The sequence below is a fragment of the Ceratotherium simum genome, chromosome 17, assembly GCF_057802395.1.
Source record: "Ceratotherium simum simum isolate JZ-2026a chromosome 17, ASM5780239v1, whole genome shotgun sequence".
In the NCBI taxonomy this organism is placed as follows: Eukaryota; Metazoa; Chordata; class Mammalia; order Perissodactyla; family Rhinocerotidae; genus Ceratotherium; species Ceratotherium simum.
The window spans coordinates 34,901,042-34,919,503 of record NC_141916.1 but is presented as its reverse complement, the minus strand read 5'-3'; the positions used below and the strand labels follow the sequence as shown (position 1 = coordinate 34,919,503).

The window sequence follows — 18,462 nt, the reverse complement described above, 5'->3', positions numbered from 1 at the left end:
TTAAGTACTCTAACAATTCACTTCTCTGCTCTACAGCTAACACTTGCCTATCAGGCTGGAATGAAGGTTCCCATTCTCATACACGGTTGCCGGTGGTGTGTATTGGTTGAATCTTTAAGAAAGTAATTTGGGAATATTTTTCTAAATCCTTAAAAATCTGTATTCCACTTCTAGGGAAGTATCCTAAGTAAATAATAGAGATGCACTGAAAATTACTAAGCAAGAACAATCATTATTGTATTATTTATAATAGTGAAAAACTAGAAATAACCTAATTGTCAACAATAGGAAAAGAATAAAACAAACATCAAATCTAGAAATGGAAAGAAATATACCAAAATATTAACAGTGAGTTTTGTCTGGATATCTCTGGTTATCTCTAGAGTACCAATGATTTTTATTTTCTTCTTTCTCTTTTTCTATTTTTTTACAATGTGCATATATATAATCATAAACAGGTTATAAAAACGACGGTTCCCATCACCCTAGCCTAGCTATTTTATATTGCTCTATAATAATCCCATTTAAAGATTTAAAATACACATTTACAGGCTCAGACAACTCTAATGTTAACCAGAGATGTCTTTGGGGACAGCCATACACAAGACCTTCCTGTATATATTTGAGCAGAGAAACCCAAAAGCTTACTGTGGGGTCCCTTACAATGGAAGGCCCATTTTGGAAGGAAACGGGTTAAGGCCAAACACCCTGAAAGCAGCCTGCTGTCTGCAGATCAGCAAAGGGAATGTAATTGCCAATCCTGCCATGAAACTCCTCTTGTCATCATTGTCCCTGAGGTGCTGAAGAAATGGCTTTCATGGAGCTAAGTGACAAGATGTCTCTGCAGATGGAAACAATTGGGAAAGAACAAGAGCTGACCAAGAAAAACAATGGTTTCCTCCAAAATATCGATGCAGCTGAAGGTGCAATGCAGAAGTAAGTCAGGGCTGAGCTCCCAGGACCAGTTTCTGGGGTTCTGTCTAGAGACTTCCTTTGGCCAGTAAGATGCAAATGATGAGATTTCCAAGTTCAAGATTGGGGTTGACATTCTTCTCCACAATTCTTCTAATTTTGACCTCATGAATATTTATTGTGGTAGGTCCTGTGAGACAGTAAAGGGTCCTATGATCATAAACTAAGCAGACACCAGTTGAATAGAAATGGCCAAGACTCTAGTCCCAATTTACGAAAATACGTTGTTTTGTGCCTTCATTATCTTCACCTGCTAAAGATATAAACCATTTAAAATACTTTCTAGAGTAGAGGAAGTACAAATATTCATATAAATACATATACGCATTTGTTAACCAATGATAAAAATGTGTACTAGTGTAAACCAATGGTTAAGAACCTTTTTAGGGTCAGCCCCAGTGGCCTAGTGGTTAAGTTCAGCACGCTCCACTTCAGCGGGCCAGGTTTGGTTCCCAGGTGTGGACCTACACCACTCTGTTAGTGGCCATGCTGTGCTGGTGGCCCACATATTAAAAAATAGAGGAAGATTGGCATGGATGTTAGCTCAGGGTGAATCTTCCTCAGCAAAAAAAAAAAAAAAAGAAGAACCTTTTTAAACAGGAAGAACTTTTTTAAAGTAAAAGATTTTCCAGAACCCCTTGTTTGTCAGCAAGCTGATTATGATATCAAAGATGTTTTTAAATGCATTTATAATTTATTAGTAACAGCAGCATATACATTTGTAAACTTAGCAGTATTTATCCATGTAAGCATTATTTATTCAATCTGTAGAAATGTGTATAGATTCCAGGACCCCTTTCTATTTAGGGAAGGTGCAGACTACTCCCCACCTCAGAGTTCAAGGCCCACAGAATGAAAACTACTGCCATAGACCTCCATCATAAATTTATTGTGATTCATTCAAAAGTATACGTGAGTGTGTGTACATATATACGTATATACGCACTCCAGCAAAATAACGATAGTCCAATAGGGAATGGGCAAAGGATATCATCACAATTATCATAGAAAAGGAAATACAGATGAGTTTTATACATATAGGCAGAGATGCTCAACCTCACTCATAAAAAGAGATTAAAACAAACAAGCAAAAAAAAAAAAACCTAAAATGAGATACCAATTTAAGCATACCAGGATCGGCAAAGATTAAAAACTTGAATATTACACGGTTGTAGAAAAGGAGTGAAAAACAGGCACTCGCACCACTCTTTGCTGGGAGTGTAAATAGATCCAACCTCTTTAAAGCATAATTTGGTAAAATCTATCAAAATCTAAAATATATGTATGTATTGACCCAGCAATTCTATTTTTAGGGTTATCCAATGGATATACTTGTACATAAACATATCAATACATAGGGCTAGTCATTACAGCACTATTTGGTAGCAATTGATTGGAAACGGTCTACATATCCATTAATAAAGAACTGATTAGCAAGTTATTATACAGCCGCACGGTGGAATACCATATAACCAATGAGTCAGCTCTCTATGTACTAATATGAAATGGACTCCAAAATACGTTGTCAAAAAAGAAATATAAGGCACAGACTAGTGTGTATAATATACTGTCATTTATATTTTAAAAGGCACACATATATTTTTATAAACATAGCTGCTTATTTATACATAGAATGTGGAAGAATAAAGAAGAAATTAGTAAATGTTGGGAGAAGGACATCTGGGGGCTAGAGATCAAGATGGTACCATTGACTTACTCCTTTTTGCACAGTCTTTTGCACCATATGACACTTTTTAACTCTGCTTTTTAAAAAAGGATGTTTATTATTTGTTTATGTCACACACACATTTGCACACACACACAGCTGCACAGCTGCAATGGCTTTGGTACTTGGAATCTCACTGTTAAATCATTTATTGATTCAGTCAACAAATATTTTTTCAGCCTCTCTATTCCTATTTTGCGCAGTATACTATGCTAGGCGTTATTCCCGCAGAATGAAATCAGTACAGGGATAGCACGTGCTTCTTGGGGCCGGGAAAGATCCCAGTGTTCTCCCTCTAGAAATGCTTAGGGCAGGCCTCAACTATAGACATAAGGTGTTATAACAGCACCTGTTTTGATTGTGTGGCTTGCAGTTTGCTAAGGGAATTTACCAAAATGGACCACATCTTGGACAGATCAGATGATGAGGACGACATTTTCTCTGAAAACCCCCAAACTGACTTCCTTCACGAGGTGGAGACTAAAAAATGGGTAAGAGAGAGACTTAAATGTCACAGTGAGTGAAGAGAGGAACTTCATATCTCACATCTCAAAGTGGTAAGGAAATTTCTGAGGTGTCCTCATAACACTGCAGGACATTCGGAGCTTGAAACCAGGAGGGAGGTCTTGTCTCCTCTGTGGGCTGCTGTTATCACATGAGGGACTTCCCATTCAAAAAAAATTGTGCATTATATGTTACTTTTGTCCTTGGGATTTGTGAAGTAACTGTGACATTTTTCACCTTAGAGCAGATTACCATATGTAAAATCGCCCCTTGCACGCAGATTGTCTTCCAATAGAATGCATCAGAGAGATCTATTTATTCTTAATTCAGACTGGACCTCTCTCAGTCTTTGACATTCAGTCACTCAGCGGACATGGAATGGAGGAAATTTTGACAAATGCCTGAGATAGTCCTGGAAAGAGTTTATGCTTTCACTGCCATTTAGATCAAAGGAAAGGCATGGCCCAGGCCCCCTCTGCTATCGATGAGAAAATCTCTCCATAGATTCCCCGGGCTATTGGCTACAGAGGTGAGTGGTTTCAACCAGTCAGAAAAACCCAAGGGAAGGATGGAGTGAGAACTTCTCACTCCCAGGCCTACACAGCCCCCAGTAGAAGCTCAGGATGCATCTCTTTGTCTACTTCTCTTTTGAATATATTTTGGATTTGGGGATGGCTAACTCAGCAAATCCATAGAAGGAAAGGTCCCAAAAGAATATCCTAAGCTGGACTTTACCTTCAAGGACTCTGCAGTAAGTAAACAAAGAAATAAAAGGAGATGGAAGGCGTGAGGGGATAGAGTGAGAGGTGTGGAGAATAGATAATAATGAGACAGACAAAAAGTGGAAGGAGAGACAGACACTTTTTATGGAAAAAAAAAGAATAACAGGAATTGAATTAAAAGGGGAGTCTTAGGATGGAGTTTTTAGGCTGAGGAAAGGAAAAGAAAACAGGGAAAATGAAGTGTGAGGGGCTATGATCTTAGGAAACACGTGAATTGAAGGTATTACTCTACAGATAGTATCATCTGATTCTTTGGAGGGGAGTGTCCCGTCCCTGGACTCCAGGCAAGACTGCCACCACCGGACCCACTTTGCCGGGACACTGTCCCTGCATTCGCGGTTCAATGTGCCCTGTTGAATCCTGTTAGTCAGTGAACTGTGATACCATCACTTGTTGATCCAGGACAGAATAAGTCTAATTAGAGAATAAAATGACTCACTCCATAAGAGTTTGTCAAATAGTCCACTCTCTCAGGGTATAAGGCATATAGACTATTTCTTACAAACTTCCAGTCAGAGCACAAGGTTTAACAAAATATTTTTTTAAATTTATGATTGTATTTCTTTATATTAATTTATTTATATGGAAAATTCTATAATTACATAAAAATAAATCACATGCAGTTACATAATTAACAAATAAGTACTAATAAATTTGACTGCTGATAAAGTGATAAATATACGACTTCTTGTGGAAGAAACATTTTTCTATTATTCTCTGAAAGGAAACCAGAAGGCCTCTACTTTGCATAATCTTAAATTTATCTTTTTATAGGAGAAGATCATAATATTTAAAGGACAGGTTCAGAAAATGGACAAAGAGTTAATAGGAGTTAAAAAAATATCAGTTGTTGGTTTAATTAACAAAATAGCGCTACCATATCTAACCATCAAAGCCCGCCCCCCCAACATTTAGAAACGAATATTTTGCTCTGATTCACATTTTCTGATCCCTGCTATATACAGTGTTGATTTCAGATGTCAGGTGAGTGAACAGACTTTCCTATTTCCTGCTTTTGTTTGCATTTCTCACAAGCAGAATGTGTGTACCTACTTCTGAAGTCTATTCTAAAACCACTTATTGAGCATCCACTGTGTGCTAGGCGCTGCATAGTGCTAGGAATACATATACATAAAATCCTTTCCCCTCAATGAGTTCACACACTAGGAGGGACTCAAACAAGGCAATGGCTATGTATGATAAAATCCATGCTAGAAGTAGCAAATGTGCCACGAAGCACAGGGGAAGGCTGTCCGGGGAGACCACTGGGAATGTGGCAACTAATATAAGATAAAAGAGTTTGAAGGATAAACTGTATAGGAGAAAGGCATTTCAGAAAGAAGGTACAGCACATGCAAAGACAACAAGGCCAAAGAGAAACTGTATTCTGAGAAAGGAAGAGGGAGAGAAAAGACATGACAGGTAAGCAGGCAGGCAGGACCCGGTGGGGTGGAGGTAAAGCAGAATGCAGGCTGGAACCTAGGATGTCAGTGGGAGTCGAGAACTGATGAGGAATGAAGTAAGGTACTGGCTGGCAGCAGGGATGCCATGAAGATCGGGTAAAAAGGGAGACAGATTTAAAAGATAGGTATTATTAGGCTTGGACACCAAGTGGATGTGACGTGGGTAATAAAGAGGGAAAGGAATGTCTCTTGTGGAAACTTCTTCCAGGGTTCGGGTAGAAGCATCTGGATGGATAGGGGGACCATATGCAAGGATGGGGAATCTGGACAAGATAGAGGGGAAATATGATGAATTCAGTTTTTTACTTGCTGAGTTTGAGGTGCCTATGGAACATCCAAATGGGGACACATGAGCTCTTCAAAGAGCTACATGTAAATGGAAAGTAATACTGTGTATTTCATGCAAGGACACTTTTAGTTTGTGTTTAAAAATATATATACACACAACTCTTTATGTGCTCAATCCTGCAGATTTAAAAAAAAACCTTTTATTTCTAATTCCTGCCTTTTGACTCTGGCAGTAAATTAACCATTACAGTGAATTGATTGATGAAACAAGAAATGTCATCATAGATGATTGGAAATAGCATTCTAGAGATGATCTGGCCCAATTTTCTTACTACAGAACAGGAAACTGAGGTTCAGAGTGATTAGGTGGCTTGTTCAACACCCACAACAGTAGACAAGGCTTACAACTCAGGTCTTCCGATTCCAAATGCAGTGTTCCTTCTCTGTATCACAGCATATGTGTACATTTCTGCTGCTTCTGAACATACTGGCAAAAGATTCGGTGGGAAGAAATTGAAAATGTGGTTGCTTTTTTATTCATGAAGAGGTAGCTAAGATATAGTAGAGTCATACAATACTTGGAAAATCTAGCCTTGGTTTCTTCATCTGTAAATATGATAATAATCCTTACATCACTGGTGAGGTGCCACTGGGTTGTGAAAGTGACAGTGGTAGAGGCTAGATATTTCTTAATCTGAACCCAAGGCCTAGGTATGATTAAAAGAGCCATGGTCTTGGAATCGGAAAACCTAGTTACAGTTCTAGTCCTTACACTTACTAACCATATTCATTGGTTTCCCATGGCTGCTGCGACAAATTATCACAAAATTGGTGGCTTAAAACAATAAAAATTGTATTCTCTCCAGAATTCTGGAAGCCAGAATTCTGAAATCAAGGGGTTAGTAGGACTATGCTCCCTCTGAAGGCTCTGGGGGAGAATCCCTCTTTGCCTCTTCCAACTTTTAGCGTCTCCAGGCATTCCTTGGCTTGTGGCTGCATAACTACGATCAATGCCTCTGTCTTCACATGACCTTCTTTGTGTCTGTCGTCTCCTCTTCTGTCTCTCATTAGGACCCTTATCATTAGAGTAGAGCCTACCCAGGTAACCCAAGATAATCTCATTTCAAGATCCTTGACTTAATTATACCTGCAAAGATTCTTTTTCCAAATAAGTTCACATTCACAGGGTCCTAGTATTAGGATACGGATATATCCTTTTAGGGTGACCACTTAACCCACTATGCCATACGGTCTTGGGCAAATCACTAAATATGAATGGCCTAGGGGATTTCAATACCTACCTTTATCCATCTTATCTCTCATGAGAATTAAAAGAAATAATGCACACAAAAGAAACTTTTTTAAAGAGTTATGTGAATGTTAGTTGTTCCTATTGCCTTGGCCAGTAATTTATAAAGACATTTCAGTAAGAGAGTGATCTATTCTCCCTACTCCAGGTTTTTCTCCTTCCAGTTTAAAAATAGTTTTGCTGAAAGACAAGAATTTCAGACCAAACTACTTCAAAGGACAGAAGAAATATTTCACAATGTACTCACTAAAGAAGAGAATGTTGAAAGATAAATTATTGTCAATTGTGTGCATGTGTAGAATTGAAATACCAGAAAACACCTTGAATGTTTGTCTAAAACAAGGCAAAGAATAAAGAAACAAAGAAATAAATTTTGTGAGTCAAACTGATAGAGTAGGCTTTTCCTCAAAACTCTTCTTCTTTTTTTTTTTTTTTGCTGAGGAAGATTAGCCCTGAGCTAACATCAGTGCCAATCTTCCTCCACTTTATATGTGGGTTGCTGCCACAGCATGGCTGATAAGTGGTGTATGTCTGTGCCCAGGATCCGAACCCATGAACCTGGGCCACTGAAGCAGAGAACACCAAACTTAACCGTTATGCCACAGGGCTGGCATCCCCCCCAAACCTTTTATTATGAAAAAATTTAAGTTAAAAAAATACTTAAAAGAATTATACAATGATCATGAGGCCAGCCTGGTGGCATAGTGGTTAAGGGCCTGTGCTCCGAGGCCTGGGGTTCGGATCCCAGGCACGCACCGATGCACCGCTTGCCAAGCCATGCTGTGGTGGCGTCCCATATAAAGTGGAGGAAGATGGGCATGCATGTTAGCCTAGGGCCAGTCTTCCTCAGCAAAAAGAGGAGGATTGGCAACAGATTTAGCTCAGGGCTAATCTTCCTCACCAAAAAAAAAAAGAAAGAAAGAATTATACAATGATCAATCATATCCTCACACCTAGACTTTAAAATTGTTACCATTTATCACTTTTACTTTATCTTTATATATGTATATCTATAGAATTTTCTGAGCCATTTAAAAATAGGTCAAAGACAGCATGACACTTCATCCCTGTTTGCTTCAGAGAGCCTATTTAAAAATAAAGACTTTCTTCTACACAGCCAAAATATCATTATCACGTTAGGAAAAGTAGCAATAATTCTATAATACAATCTAATATCCTCAATTCTCTCAATATTTGAATTTTCTCGATTGTCCCCCACATGTCTTTTATACCCATATTTTTTTTAACCAGCATCCAAACAAGATCTCAGCAATGTGTTCAGTTGTTATGCTTTAGACTCTCTTAATATAGAACAGTCACCTTTTTCTTTTCCTTGACATTGATTTTTTTGAAGAGACTAGTCAGTCATCTTGTTTGAATGGAGTGCTCGAGTCCACGGCCAGGTGGAATTCTTTTACTCATCAGCCCTGAAAAGAGGTCTGCCTATGGACCCTGATGTTCCACACATCCCTGCCCCAGCCTTCCTCTCTCAACGGAGCAAAAGGGCGTGTCTGCTTATCCTACAAATGCATTAGAATGCTCCAGCCTCAGAGAGGGCTATGTGCTTGCCCCCAGAGAAAGTGGCATCGGTAGGTTAGAGGGACCACCACCTCTTCTCACAACCCCTTTGTTCTGCTTTGCTTCCTTCATAATCTTTACCAGGATGTGTTGGAGCTGGAGGCTGAGCGTGACCAAGCCCTGCCGAAAGAGGAGGAAGAAACAGATTACGCTCAACATGAGGATCCTCAAGTGTCCACATCTTTTCAAATTTCAGAGGAGAACATCCCTGAACTGTAAGCCTTGGCATATGCAAGAGGGAACATTTCATAATGTTTTGTGGAGGGGAGAATGGAACATAGCAGAGAACTTAGGGACAAGCCTGGAAGATTTAAAATCCATACATGTCTTAAACCATTGAGCACTCCTGTGCAGAAGTAACTACCTACACATTCCGGCAAGAATGCAGGGTAAGGACATTTCTAGGGATATAGGCAGAACCATGGGGTTCTCTTTGCAAACTTTTCTTTGGAGCCTGGAATTAATACATATCTCGTCACTCTCAGATAATTTTCTAGATGTGAATAGTATTATAATTATCATTTAAAATACATTGTTAAGCCCTTGTGAACGCTTTCTCTATTATATACCTCTCCTCCCCCACCAAGATGCCACCATCCTGAAATCAATACTTAACATTCATACCATGCAGGGAAATTAAAAATTTGTCTATATATATAATGTAAAATATGCTTTATTTTCTCCAGCCTTATAAAGATCTGTTAAAATTGATATCAAATAAATGCCCAAACTTCTTTCTTGAAGGCTAAGTGCCTACTTGGCTCATTTTGGTGACAGGAAACGAATAAGCAGACCAATTTTCTATTCAAAAGAAGAGGGTTTCAGTGGGCTCAAGTGGTAGAGCACTCTCTTAGCAAAGGAAGAGGGTTTTGGGCTATTCGAGATGTAAGATTTTTTGTCTTAATACTGATCATAACAATATTTCTGCAGGAGTCAGGAGAACATGTTCTTCCAGCTAGACCACTGGAATTCACAGATGGGTCAACAAGTGAAAGAACTTGGAGCTGATCACATAGACTGGATGGAGAAAATTAAAAATATTATACAAGAAATAAACCTAACAGAAAACACAGTGAAGAGGTAATTGTAGGGTGTTGGAGTTGGTTAGAAAATAGTGAAAAGTTTTATAGCTTCGGAAACTTAAGAAACTCTGGGTTTAAGGTTGTAAAGTCTTTAGGAAAGTCTTTAGGATAAGAAGAATAAAGTCTTATGATTACACGTCAATATCACAAAATCTCACAGCCTACATCAAAGTTATCTACATCTTTGCTCTCTCTTCTCTCAAGGGAAGGACTTCCTTCACAGGCTCTTTGAAGCTATGTTAATAGTTATCAAATGTCCCCAATGTTATCAAGTCCCCAATGATCCTTGAGTTTTTTCCAGTTTTGTCCAAAGGGATTCAACAAGTTTGACAAGAAAAAATATTGAAGTATATTTGTTAATGCATATCTGAATTTAAGTGGAAAGTTTTGAAATAAAACAGAACAGGTACAAGTAACTGTTATTTATCTGCTCACTGGTATAAAGAGAATGGGCTTTGGAGGCAGAGGGACCCAGGTTTGAATCCTGACACTGCCATTTTGTGGATAAGCTAATCAACCCTTTTTAAGACTTGACTTTCATCTTCTACAAAATGGGACTAATGATAGACCCCTCATTGGTTTATTGTGGGTACTAAATAAAATACTTTATATAAAGAATTTGATACAGTGCCTGGTACATAACAATTAATAAGTGGAAGCTATTCTTAGAAATAAATTCATCTGGCCTTCTGAACCATCCTACCGCATTCCAAACTCTTTCCTACTGTGGGGCTACTCCTCCTAGGTGTTTCTCACCTTTCAGTTAAAGATCTCCTCCACGTTCAGTAAAACATCATACCTTTCAGTTAAACAGTTAAACATCTCTTCACAACGGCCTTCTCCTGACCATCCTATCCAAAATGGCCCTTTTCTTCTTCCAAAGCATTAGTAATATTCAATTTTTAAAAGATTCTGTGGTTTTATTAATTCAAATCCTATGCATTAAATTTTCCTTCATTTTTAAACTTAAGGTATAGTTTACGCACAGTAAAATTGTGTTTTTTATTGTACAGTTCTGCCAGTTTTAAAAGATGCATATGGTGGTGCAGCCACCGCAGTGAAAATATAGAACACTTGCATCACTCCCCAAACCCCTCATGACCTTTTGTAGGGAACTGCTCTCCCCAGGCCAAACTGCTGGTGACCACTGATCTATCCCTACAGTTTTGGCTTTTCCAGAATGTCACATAAATGGAATCATATAGTATGTAGCCTTTTGAGTCCATCTTCTCTCACTTAGTGTAATGCATTTGAGATTCATCCGTGTTGTTGCATGCATCAGTAGTTTGTTCTTTTTTGTTGCTAGATAGTATTCCATTATATAAATATACCACAGTTTATCTAATTAAGGAACTAATTAAGGAACATTTAGGTTTTTTGGCAGTTGTGAATAAGGACACTATAAACATTCACATATGGGTTTTTATGTGAACATCCATTTTTATTTTCCTTGGGTAAACAACTAGGAGTGGTAATGCTGGATCATATAGTAAGTGTATGTTTATATTTATAAGAAACTGCCAAACTGTTTGAAAATGGCTATGCCATTTTGCATGCCTGCCAACAGTGTAGGAGAGTTCCAGTTGTTCTGTGTCCTCTCCAGCACCTGGTGTTATCACGTTCTTTTTTTTTTTTTTGAGGTATAATTGACATATAACATTATATTAGTTTCAAGTGTACAACATAATGATTCAATATTTGTATATGTTGAGAAATGGTCATCACAATAAGTCTAGTTAACATCGTCACCGTACATAGTTACAAAACTTTTTTTTCTTGCAATGAGATCTTTTAAGATCTACTCTCTTAGCAACTTTCAAATATGCAACACAGTATTATTAACTAATCATCATGCTGTACATTACATCTCCATGTTATTTTATAAGTGGAAGTTTGTTCTTTTTTCTTCACTGTAGCCATCCTAATAGGTATGTGGTAGTATTTCATTATGCTAATTTGCAATTAGCTAATAACTAATGATGTTGAACATCTTTTTATTGCTTATTTGCCATATGTATATCTTCTTGGGTGAAATGTCTACATCTTTTGCCCATTTTTAAAAATGAATCGTTGGTTTATTATTACTTATTACTGAATTTTGAGGGTTCTTTATATATTCTGGATAAAAGTCCAGATATTCAATGTGATTTGCAAATACTTTCTCCCAGTTTATGGCTTGATTTTTCATACCCTTAACAGTGTCTTTCAAAGAGCAGAAGTTCTTAATTTTTATAAAGTCCAATTTATCGCCTTTTTTTCTCTTATGGATCATGATTTAGTGTTGTATGTGAGAAATATTTGCCTAACCACGGTCAGAAAGATTTTTCCTATTTTCTTCCAGAATTTTTATAGTTTTAGATTTTACATTTAGGTCTATGATTCATTTTGAGTTAATTTTTGTATACAGTGTGAGGTAGTGTCTCAGTCAGTTCAGGCTGCTATAACAGAATACTGTTGGGTATTGGGTTGCTTAAACAACAAAAATTTATTTCTCACAGTTCTGGAGGTTGGGAAGTCCTCCAGGGTGCCAGCATGATTGGGTTCCGGCATGAGCCCCCTTCCTGGTTTGCAGATCACTACCTTTTCGCTGTGTCTTCACATAGTGGAGAAAGAGAGCTCTAGTCTCTCTCTTCTTGTAAGGATACTATTCCCATCATGGGGGCTCCACCCTCGTGACTTCATCTAAACCTAATTGCATCCCAAAGACTTCACCTCCCAATACCGTCCCATTGTGGGTTAGGCTTTCACTATATGAATTTTGAGAAGACACAAACATGCAATCCATAACAAGTAGTGATCAAAGTTCCTTTTTTTAAAAAATTTTTTGCATATGTATATCCCAAGATTCCTTTCTTTTTTCTTTTTCTGGCATATGTATATTCAATTATTACAGCAACACTGGTTGAAAAGAGTTTACTTTCTCTATGGAATTACTTTGCACCATTGTTGAAAGTCAATGGGTCATATATGTGTGAGTCTATTTCTAGATTCTATATTCTGCTCCATTTATCTATATGCCTATCCTTTCACTAATACCACACTGCCTTGATTACTGTAGCTTTATGTTAAGTCTTGAAATTAGGTAGTGAGAGTTATTCAACTTCACTCTACTTTTTCAAAATTGTTTTGGCTATTCTAATTTTTTTTTGTTTTTCATGTAGATTTTAGAATAAGCTTGTCAGTCCTGCTGTGATTTTGCTTGGAACTACCATTAATCTATAGATAAATTTGGGAAGAATTAACATTTTAGCAATATTGACTCTTTCAATTCGTGAACACATTATATCTCTATATTTATTTAGGCCTTCTTTGATTCCTTCCATCAGTGTTGTATAGTGTTCAGTGTACAGATATTTCACATTTTGTTAGATTTATGCCTAAGTACTTCAAGCATTCATTCTATTGTAAATGGTATTTTAAGTTTTTCTATTTCTTTGGTTTTTTTTTTTTTTTCTTTTGGTGAGGAAGATTGTTCCTGAGCAAACATCTGTGCCAATCTTCCTCTACTTTGTATGTGGGACGCCACCACAGCATGGTTTGATGAGCAGTGTGTAGGTCCGCACCCAGGATCTGAACCTGTGAACCCCAAGCCACCAAAGCAGAGTGTGTGAACTTAACCACTACACCACCAGGCCAACCCTCAATTTCTAATTGTTAATTGTTAGTAAACAGAAATACAATTGATTTTTGCATATTGACCTTGTGTCTTGTGACCTTGCTAAACTCATTTATTAGTTCTAGTAGTTTTTGCAGGTTCTTTGGGATTTTCCACATATATAATCATGTCATCTGCAAATAGACAGCTTTATATCTTCCATTCCCATCTTCATGCTTTTATTACCTTTTGTTGCCTTATTGTATCGGCTATAACCTCTAGTATGATGCTGAATAGGAAGGGTGACAGCAGGCAGCAGACATACTTACCTTGTTCTCAATTCTACAGTAAAAGAGTTAAGTGTGATGTTAGCTGTTTTGTTTTTTAAAGATGCTCTTTCTCAGATTGAGAAATATGAGATTTTTACTCTTAGTTTACTGAGGAATAGGAACTTCTATTCCTAGTTTACTGAGATGATTTTAAAATCAGGAATGATACTGAATTTTTTCAATAGCTTTTGCTGCATCTATGAATGATCATGTTTCTTTGTTTATAGTCTCTTGATACTGTGAATTATAGTGACTGATTTTTGAATGCTGAGCCAGCCTTGAATTTCCAGAATAAACTCCACTTAGTCATAATATATTATCCTTTCTACATATCGTTGGATTCAGTTATCGAAGTGGAATTTTTACATGTATGTTAATGAGAGATATTAGTCTGTGTTTTTCTTTCTTGTAATGTCTAGTTTTAGTATCAGAATAATGCTTGCCTCAAAGAAAAAATTGGGATGTTTTCCCACCTGTTCTATTTTCTGGATGAGTTTGTGTAGAACTGGCATAATTTCTTCCTTAAATGTTTGGTTAATTCACCAGTGAAGCCATATTGCCTGGAGATTTTGTTGTGGTAAGATTTTTAATTTAATTTCTTTAATGATGATAGGGCTACTCAGGCTAGCTAGCTCTTGAGTATGCTTTAGTGATAGACTGTATCTTTCAAGGAATTTGCCCTTTCCATGTAAATTGTCAAATTTATTGTCTTAATATTTATTATTTATTAATATTTTCTTATTATATTTTTTATTTTGAAATAATTATAGATTCACAGGAGGTTTCAAAGAAATATACAGGATAGTCCCCTGCACCCTTCTCTGAGCCTTTCCAAATGGTAACATCTTGTCCAACTCGAGTACACCATCAAAACCAAAAAAATTGACATTGGCACTATCAACAGAGCTTATTCAGACTTTACCAGTTATATGTGCACTCATTTGTATGTGCGTGTTTATAGTTCTATGCAATTTTATCATATGTGTAGCCTTGCATAACCACTACCACAATCAAGATTCTCAACTGTATCATTGCACACAACTCCTTTGTGTTACCCTTATATAGCCACAACCATTCCATCCCACCCATCTCTAAACGCTGGCAATGACAAATCAGTTCCACATGTCTATAATTTTGTTATTTCATGAATGTTACATAAATCAAATCCTGTAGCATGTATCCTTCTGAGATTGGCTTTTTCACTCCGTATAATTTACTTGAGGTTTATCCAAGTTGTTGCATGTGTTAATAGTTCCTTCCTTTTCATTGCTGAGTAGTATTCCATGGTATCGAAAAAGAGAGAGAGAGAGAGACAGAAAGATAGTTTGGTTCACCATTCACTCACCAAAGGACTATTGTGTAATTCCTAGTTTTTGGCTACTATGAATAAAGCTACTTTGAACATTCATGTACAACTTCCTGTGTGAAAATAAGTCTTTATCTCTCTGGGATAACTGCTCAAGAGCGAAATTACTGAGTCATGTGGTAAGTCCCTTTTTAGTTTTGAGGGGAACTGTCAAAATATTTTCCAGAGTGACTGTACCATTTTACATTCCCACCGCCAATGTATGAGTGATCCAGTTTCTCCACATCCTCACTCGCGTTGGTGTTATCACTATGTTTTATCTTAGCCATTCTGATAAGTTTGTAGTGCTAGCTCATTGCATCTTTAATTTGCATTTCTCTAATGGCTAATGGTGTTGAACATCATTTCCCGTGTTTATTTGCCATCTATATATCTTCTTGGTGAAATGTCTGTGCATGTCTTCTGTTCGTTTTCTAATTAGATAATTTTTTTTTTAATGTTGAGTTTTGAGAGGTTTACATATATTCTACATATAAGACATTTGCCAGATATGTGACATGCAAATCCATTTAACAGTCTTTGGCCAGGCAAAAGTTTTAAGTTTTGATGAGGCCCAGTTTATCAATGTTCCCTCTTATGGGTAGTGCTATTGGTGTCTAAGAACTCTTTTCCTAGTCCTAGGTCCCAAAGATTTTCTGTGTGTTTTTCTAAAAATTTAATTAAGCTTCCATTTTAATCATTTTAATTTTCTGCTCCTGTATCCAGTTAGGCCTTTACTATTATCTAGATAATTTAGAGTGTTTTTTACTTTCTTGAATTGTATTTATGACCTTCCATTTCAACACAATCATTACCCAAGAGTCCTCTTATATAGGCATAGGATTTCATTTTTGAAAGATCAAAAATGATTTTTCAAAAGATTGGCCATTGGGTGATTTTTCTTAATCCACAGGACTTAGTCCCTCTCTTGGTATATTTACAGCTTAATAAATGAGGTGATGTCCCTGGAGGGCCAAATTGAAAAGCTGGAGTCACATCAGGACCTTGACCCTGAGCAGGGGGCAAACATCGAGGTAAGCTGGAGGCTTGGGAAAGACAATCTGGGAGATTGTGGGGACTCTGCCACCTCTTCCCACCCCTTCTGTTATTTAACAGGTCATAACACGAGTTAACACCCATCTTCTGTTGCAAGGAGAAGTGCTCTCTGGTGGTCAGTTCTGAGTACCTTTCGCCTGAGTACCACCACTTCTATTCTCTGACAGCACAAGAAGGCGAGACTTTTCTATTCTACCTAGAAACTCAGTTGGACACATTTGATAGGCTTGTATCTTGATGCCACCTTAAGATAATGATGAGTACATTATGGGAAAACTTCCCTTCTTAATCTTTGTATCCTAGCACAGAGAAGACATCCAGCAAATAAATATTAGTGAAGAACTGCATCCTTAGAATGTAAGACACATATTTGTGTTTGTCTTTGACGGCTTCATGAAGAGTTCCTGTGTTGCTTTTCACAATCTCCAGTTCTCCTGTTGTTCTGTCTCCTTGCATTTCTTAGAGACTCTTTTCAGAGAAAGGTTTAATTTTCTCTTTTTTTAAAGACTCAGAATGTTAGAGTTGAAAAGTAGTGACCAACTTTGGACCAGAATCAGACTTCAGAGCCCTGGCTGACAGTTGTTCTGCTCACTGTAACTTCAAACCTTTGAAGAAAAGACTCTAAAAAAAGGAAAAAGTCTGTGTCTATCTACTTCTTTTCATTGAAATTGCCACCCTCTGCTTTAGCTCAAGCCAAAGAGTTAAAAATTTTTTTTATTGTGAAATTTTTGTTGTACATTATTGTTTATCAGTCACCATATAAGTGCATCCCTCCACCCCTTGTGCCCACTCCCCACCCCCCTGACCCCTGGTAACCACTAAACAGTTCTGTCTGTCCATGTGTTGGTTTATCTTCCACATATGAGTGAAATCATGCACTGTTTGTCTTTCTCTTTCTGGCTTATTTCACTTAACATAATACCCTCCAGGTCCATCCATGTTGTTACAAATGGGACGATTTTGTCTTTTTTTATGGCTGAGTAGTATTCCATGGTATATATATATACCGTGTCTTCTTTATCCAATCATCAGTCGAGGGACACTTGGGTTGCTTCCATGTCTTGGCTATAGTGAATAATGCTGCGATGAACATAGGGGTGCATAAGCCTTTTTGGATTGTTGATTTCAGGTTCGTTGGTAGATACCCAGTAGTGGGATAGCTGGATCATAAGATATTTCTATTTTTAATTTTTTAAGGAATCTCCATACTGTTTTCCATAGAGGCTGCACCAGTTTGCATTCTTACCAGCAGTGGATTAGGGTTCCCATTTCTCCACAGCCTCTCCAGCATTTGTTGCTTTTTGTCTTGGTGATTATAGCCATTCTAATGGGTGTAAGGTGATATCTTAGTGTGGTTTTCATTTGCATTTCCCTGATGATTAGTGATGCTGAGCATCTTTTCATGTGCCTATTGGCCATCTGTATATCTTCTTTGGAGAAGTGTCTGTTCATTTCCTCTGCCCATTTTTTTGATTGGGTTGTTTGATTTTTTTGTTATTCAGTTGTGTGAGTTCTTTATATATTATGGAGATTAATCGCTTGTCAGATATATGGTTTGCAAATATTTTTTCCCAGCTGGCGGGTTCCCTATTCATTTTGATCCTGGTTTCATTTGCCTTGTAGAAGCTCTTTAATCTGATGAAGTCCCACTTGTTTATTTTTTCTTTTGTTTCCCTTGTCTGAGTAGACATGGAATTCAAAAGATCCCTTTATGGCTGCTGATGAGTAGTGTACTATTTTCCTCCAGGAGTTTTATAGTTTTAGGTCTCAGCTTCAGGTCTTTGATCCATTTTGAGTTAATTTTTGTGAATGGCAAAAGAAGATGGTCTACTTTCATTCTTTTGCAAGTGGCTGTCCAGTTTTCCCAGTAAGATTTATTGAAGAGACTTTCCTTTCTCCAGTGTATGTCCTTAGCTCCTTTGTCAAAGATTAGCTGCCCGTAGATATGAGGTTTTATTTCTGGACTTTCAATTTTGTTCCATTGATCTGTGTGTCTGTTTTTGTACCAGTGTCATGCTATTTTAATTACTATCACTTTGTAGTATGTTTTGAAGTCAGAGATTGTGACACCTCCAGTCTTGTTCTTCTTTTTCAGGATTGCTTTAGCTATATAGGGTCTTTTGTTGCCCCATATGAATGCTAGTATTCTGTGTTCTATTTCTGTGAAGAATGTCCTTGGGATTCTGATTGGGATTGCATGGAACCTGTAGATTGCTTTAGGTAGTATGGACATTTTAACTATGTTTATTCTTCCAATCCAAGTACATGGAATATTTTTCCATTTCTTTATGTCATCATTGATCTCACTCAATAATGTCTTATAGTTTTCATTGTATAGGTCTTTCACTTCCTTGGTTAAATTTACTCCTAGATATTTTATTCTTTTTGTTGCAATTGTAAATGGGATTGTCTTCTTGAGTTCTCTTTCTGTTA

General features: G+C 37.3%; 1 protein-coding gene across 3 annotated transcripts in view; it reads left to right on the top strand.

The window, feature by feature from the left end:
* The first annotated feature begins 808 nt into the window (after positions 1 to 808).
* Positions 809 to 18,462, top strand: part of SMCO2 (single-pass membrane protein with coiled-coil domains 2) — a 33,686-nt gene continuing 16,032 nt past the window's right edge. Inside the window, exons 1-5 of one of the 3 annotated variants that reach the window (XM_087441973.1) lie at positions 809 to 936; positions 3,072 to 3,189; positions 8,707 to 8,837; positions 9,553 to 9,702; positions 15,917 to 16,007. In XM_087441973.1, coding sequence (XP_087298099.1) covers positions 809 to 936; positions 3,072 to 3,189; positions 8,707 to 8,837; positions 9,553 to 9,702; positions 15,917 to 16,007 — 618 coding nt within the window. Of the gene's footprint in view, positions 937 to 3,071; positions 3,190 to 8,706; positions 8,838 to 9,552; positions 9,703 to 15,916; positions 16,012 to 17,379; positions 17,381 to 18,462 lie in introns of those variants that run through there. The other 2 variants (XM_087441974.1, XM_087441975.1) reach the window with 2 other exon arrangements.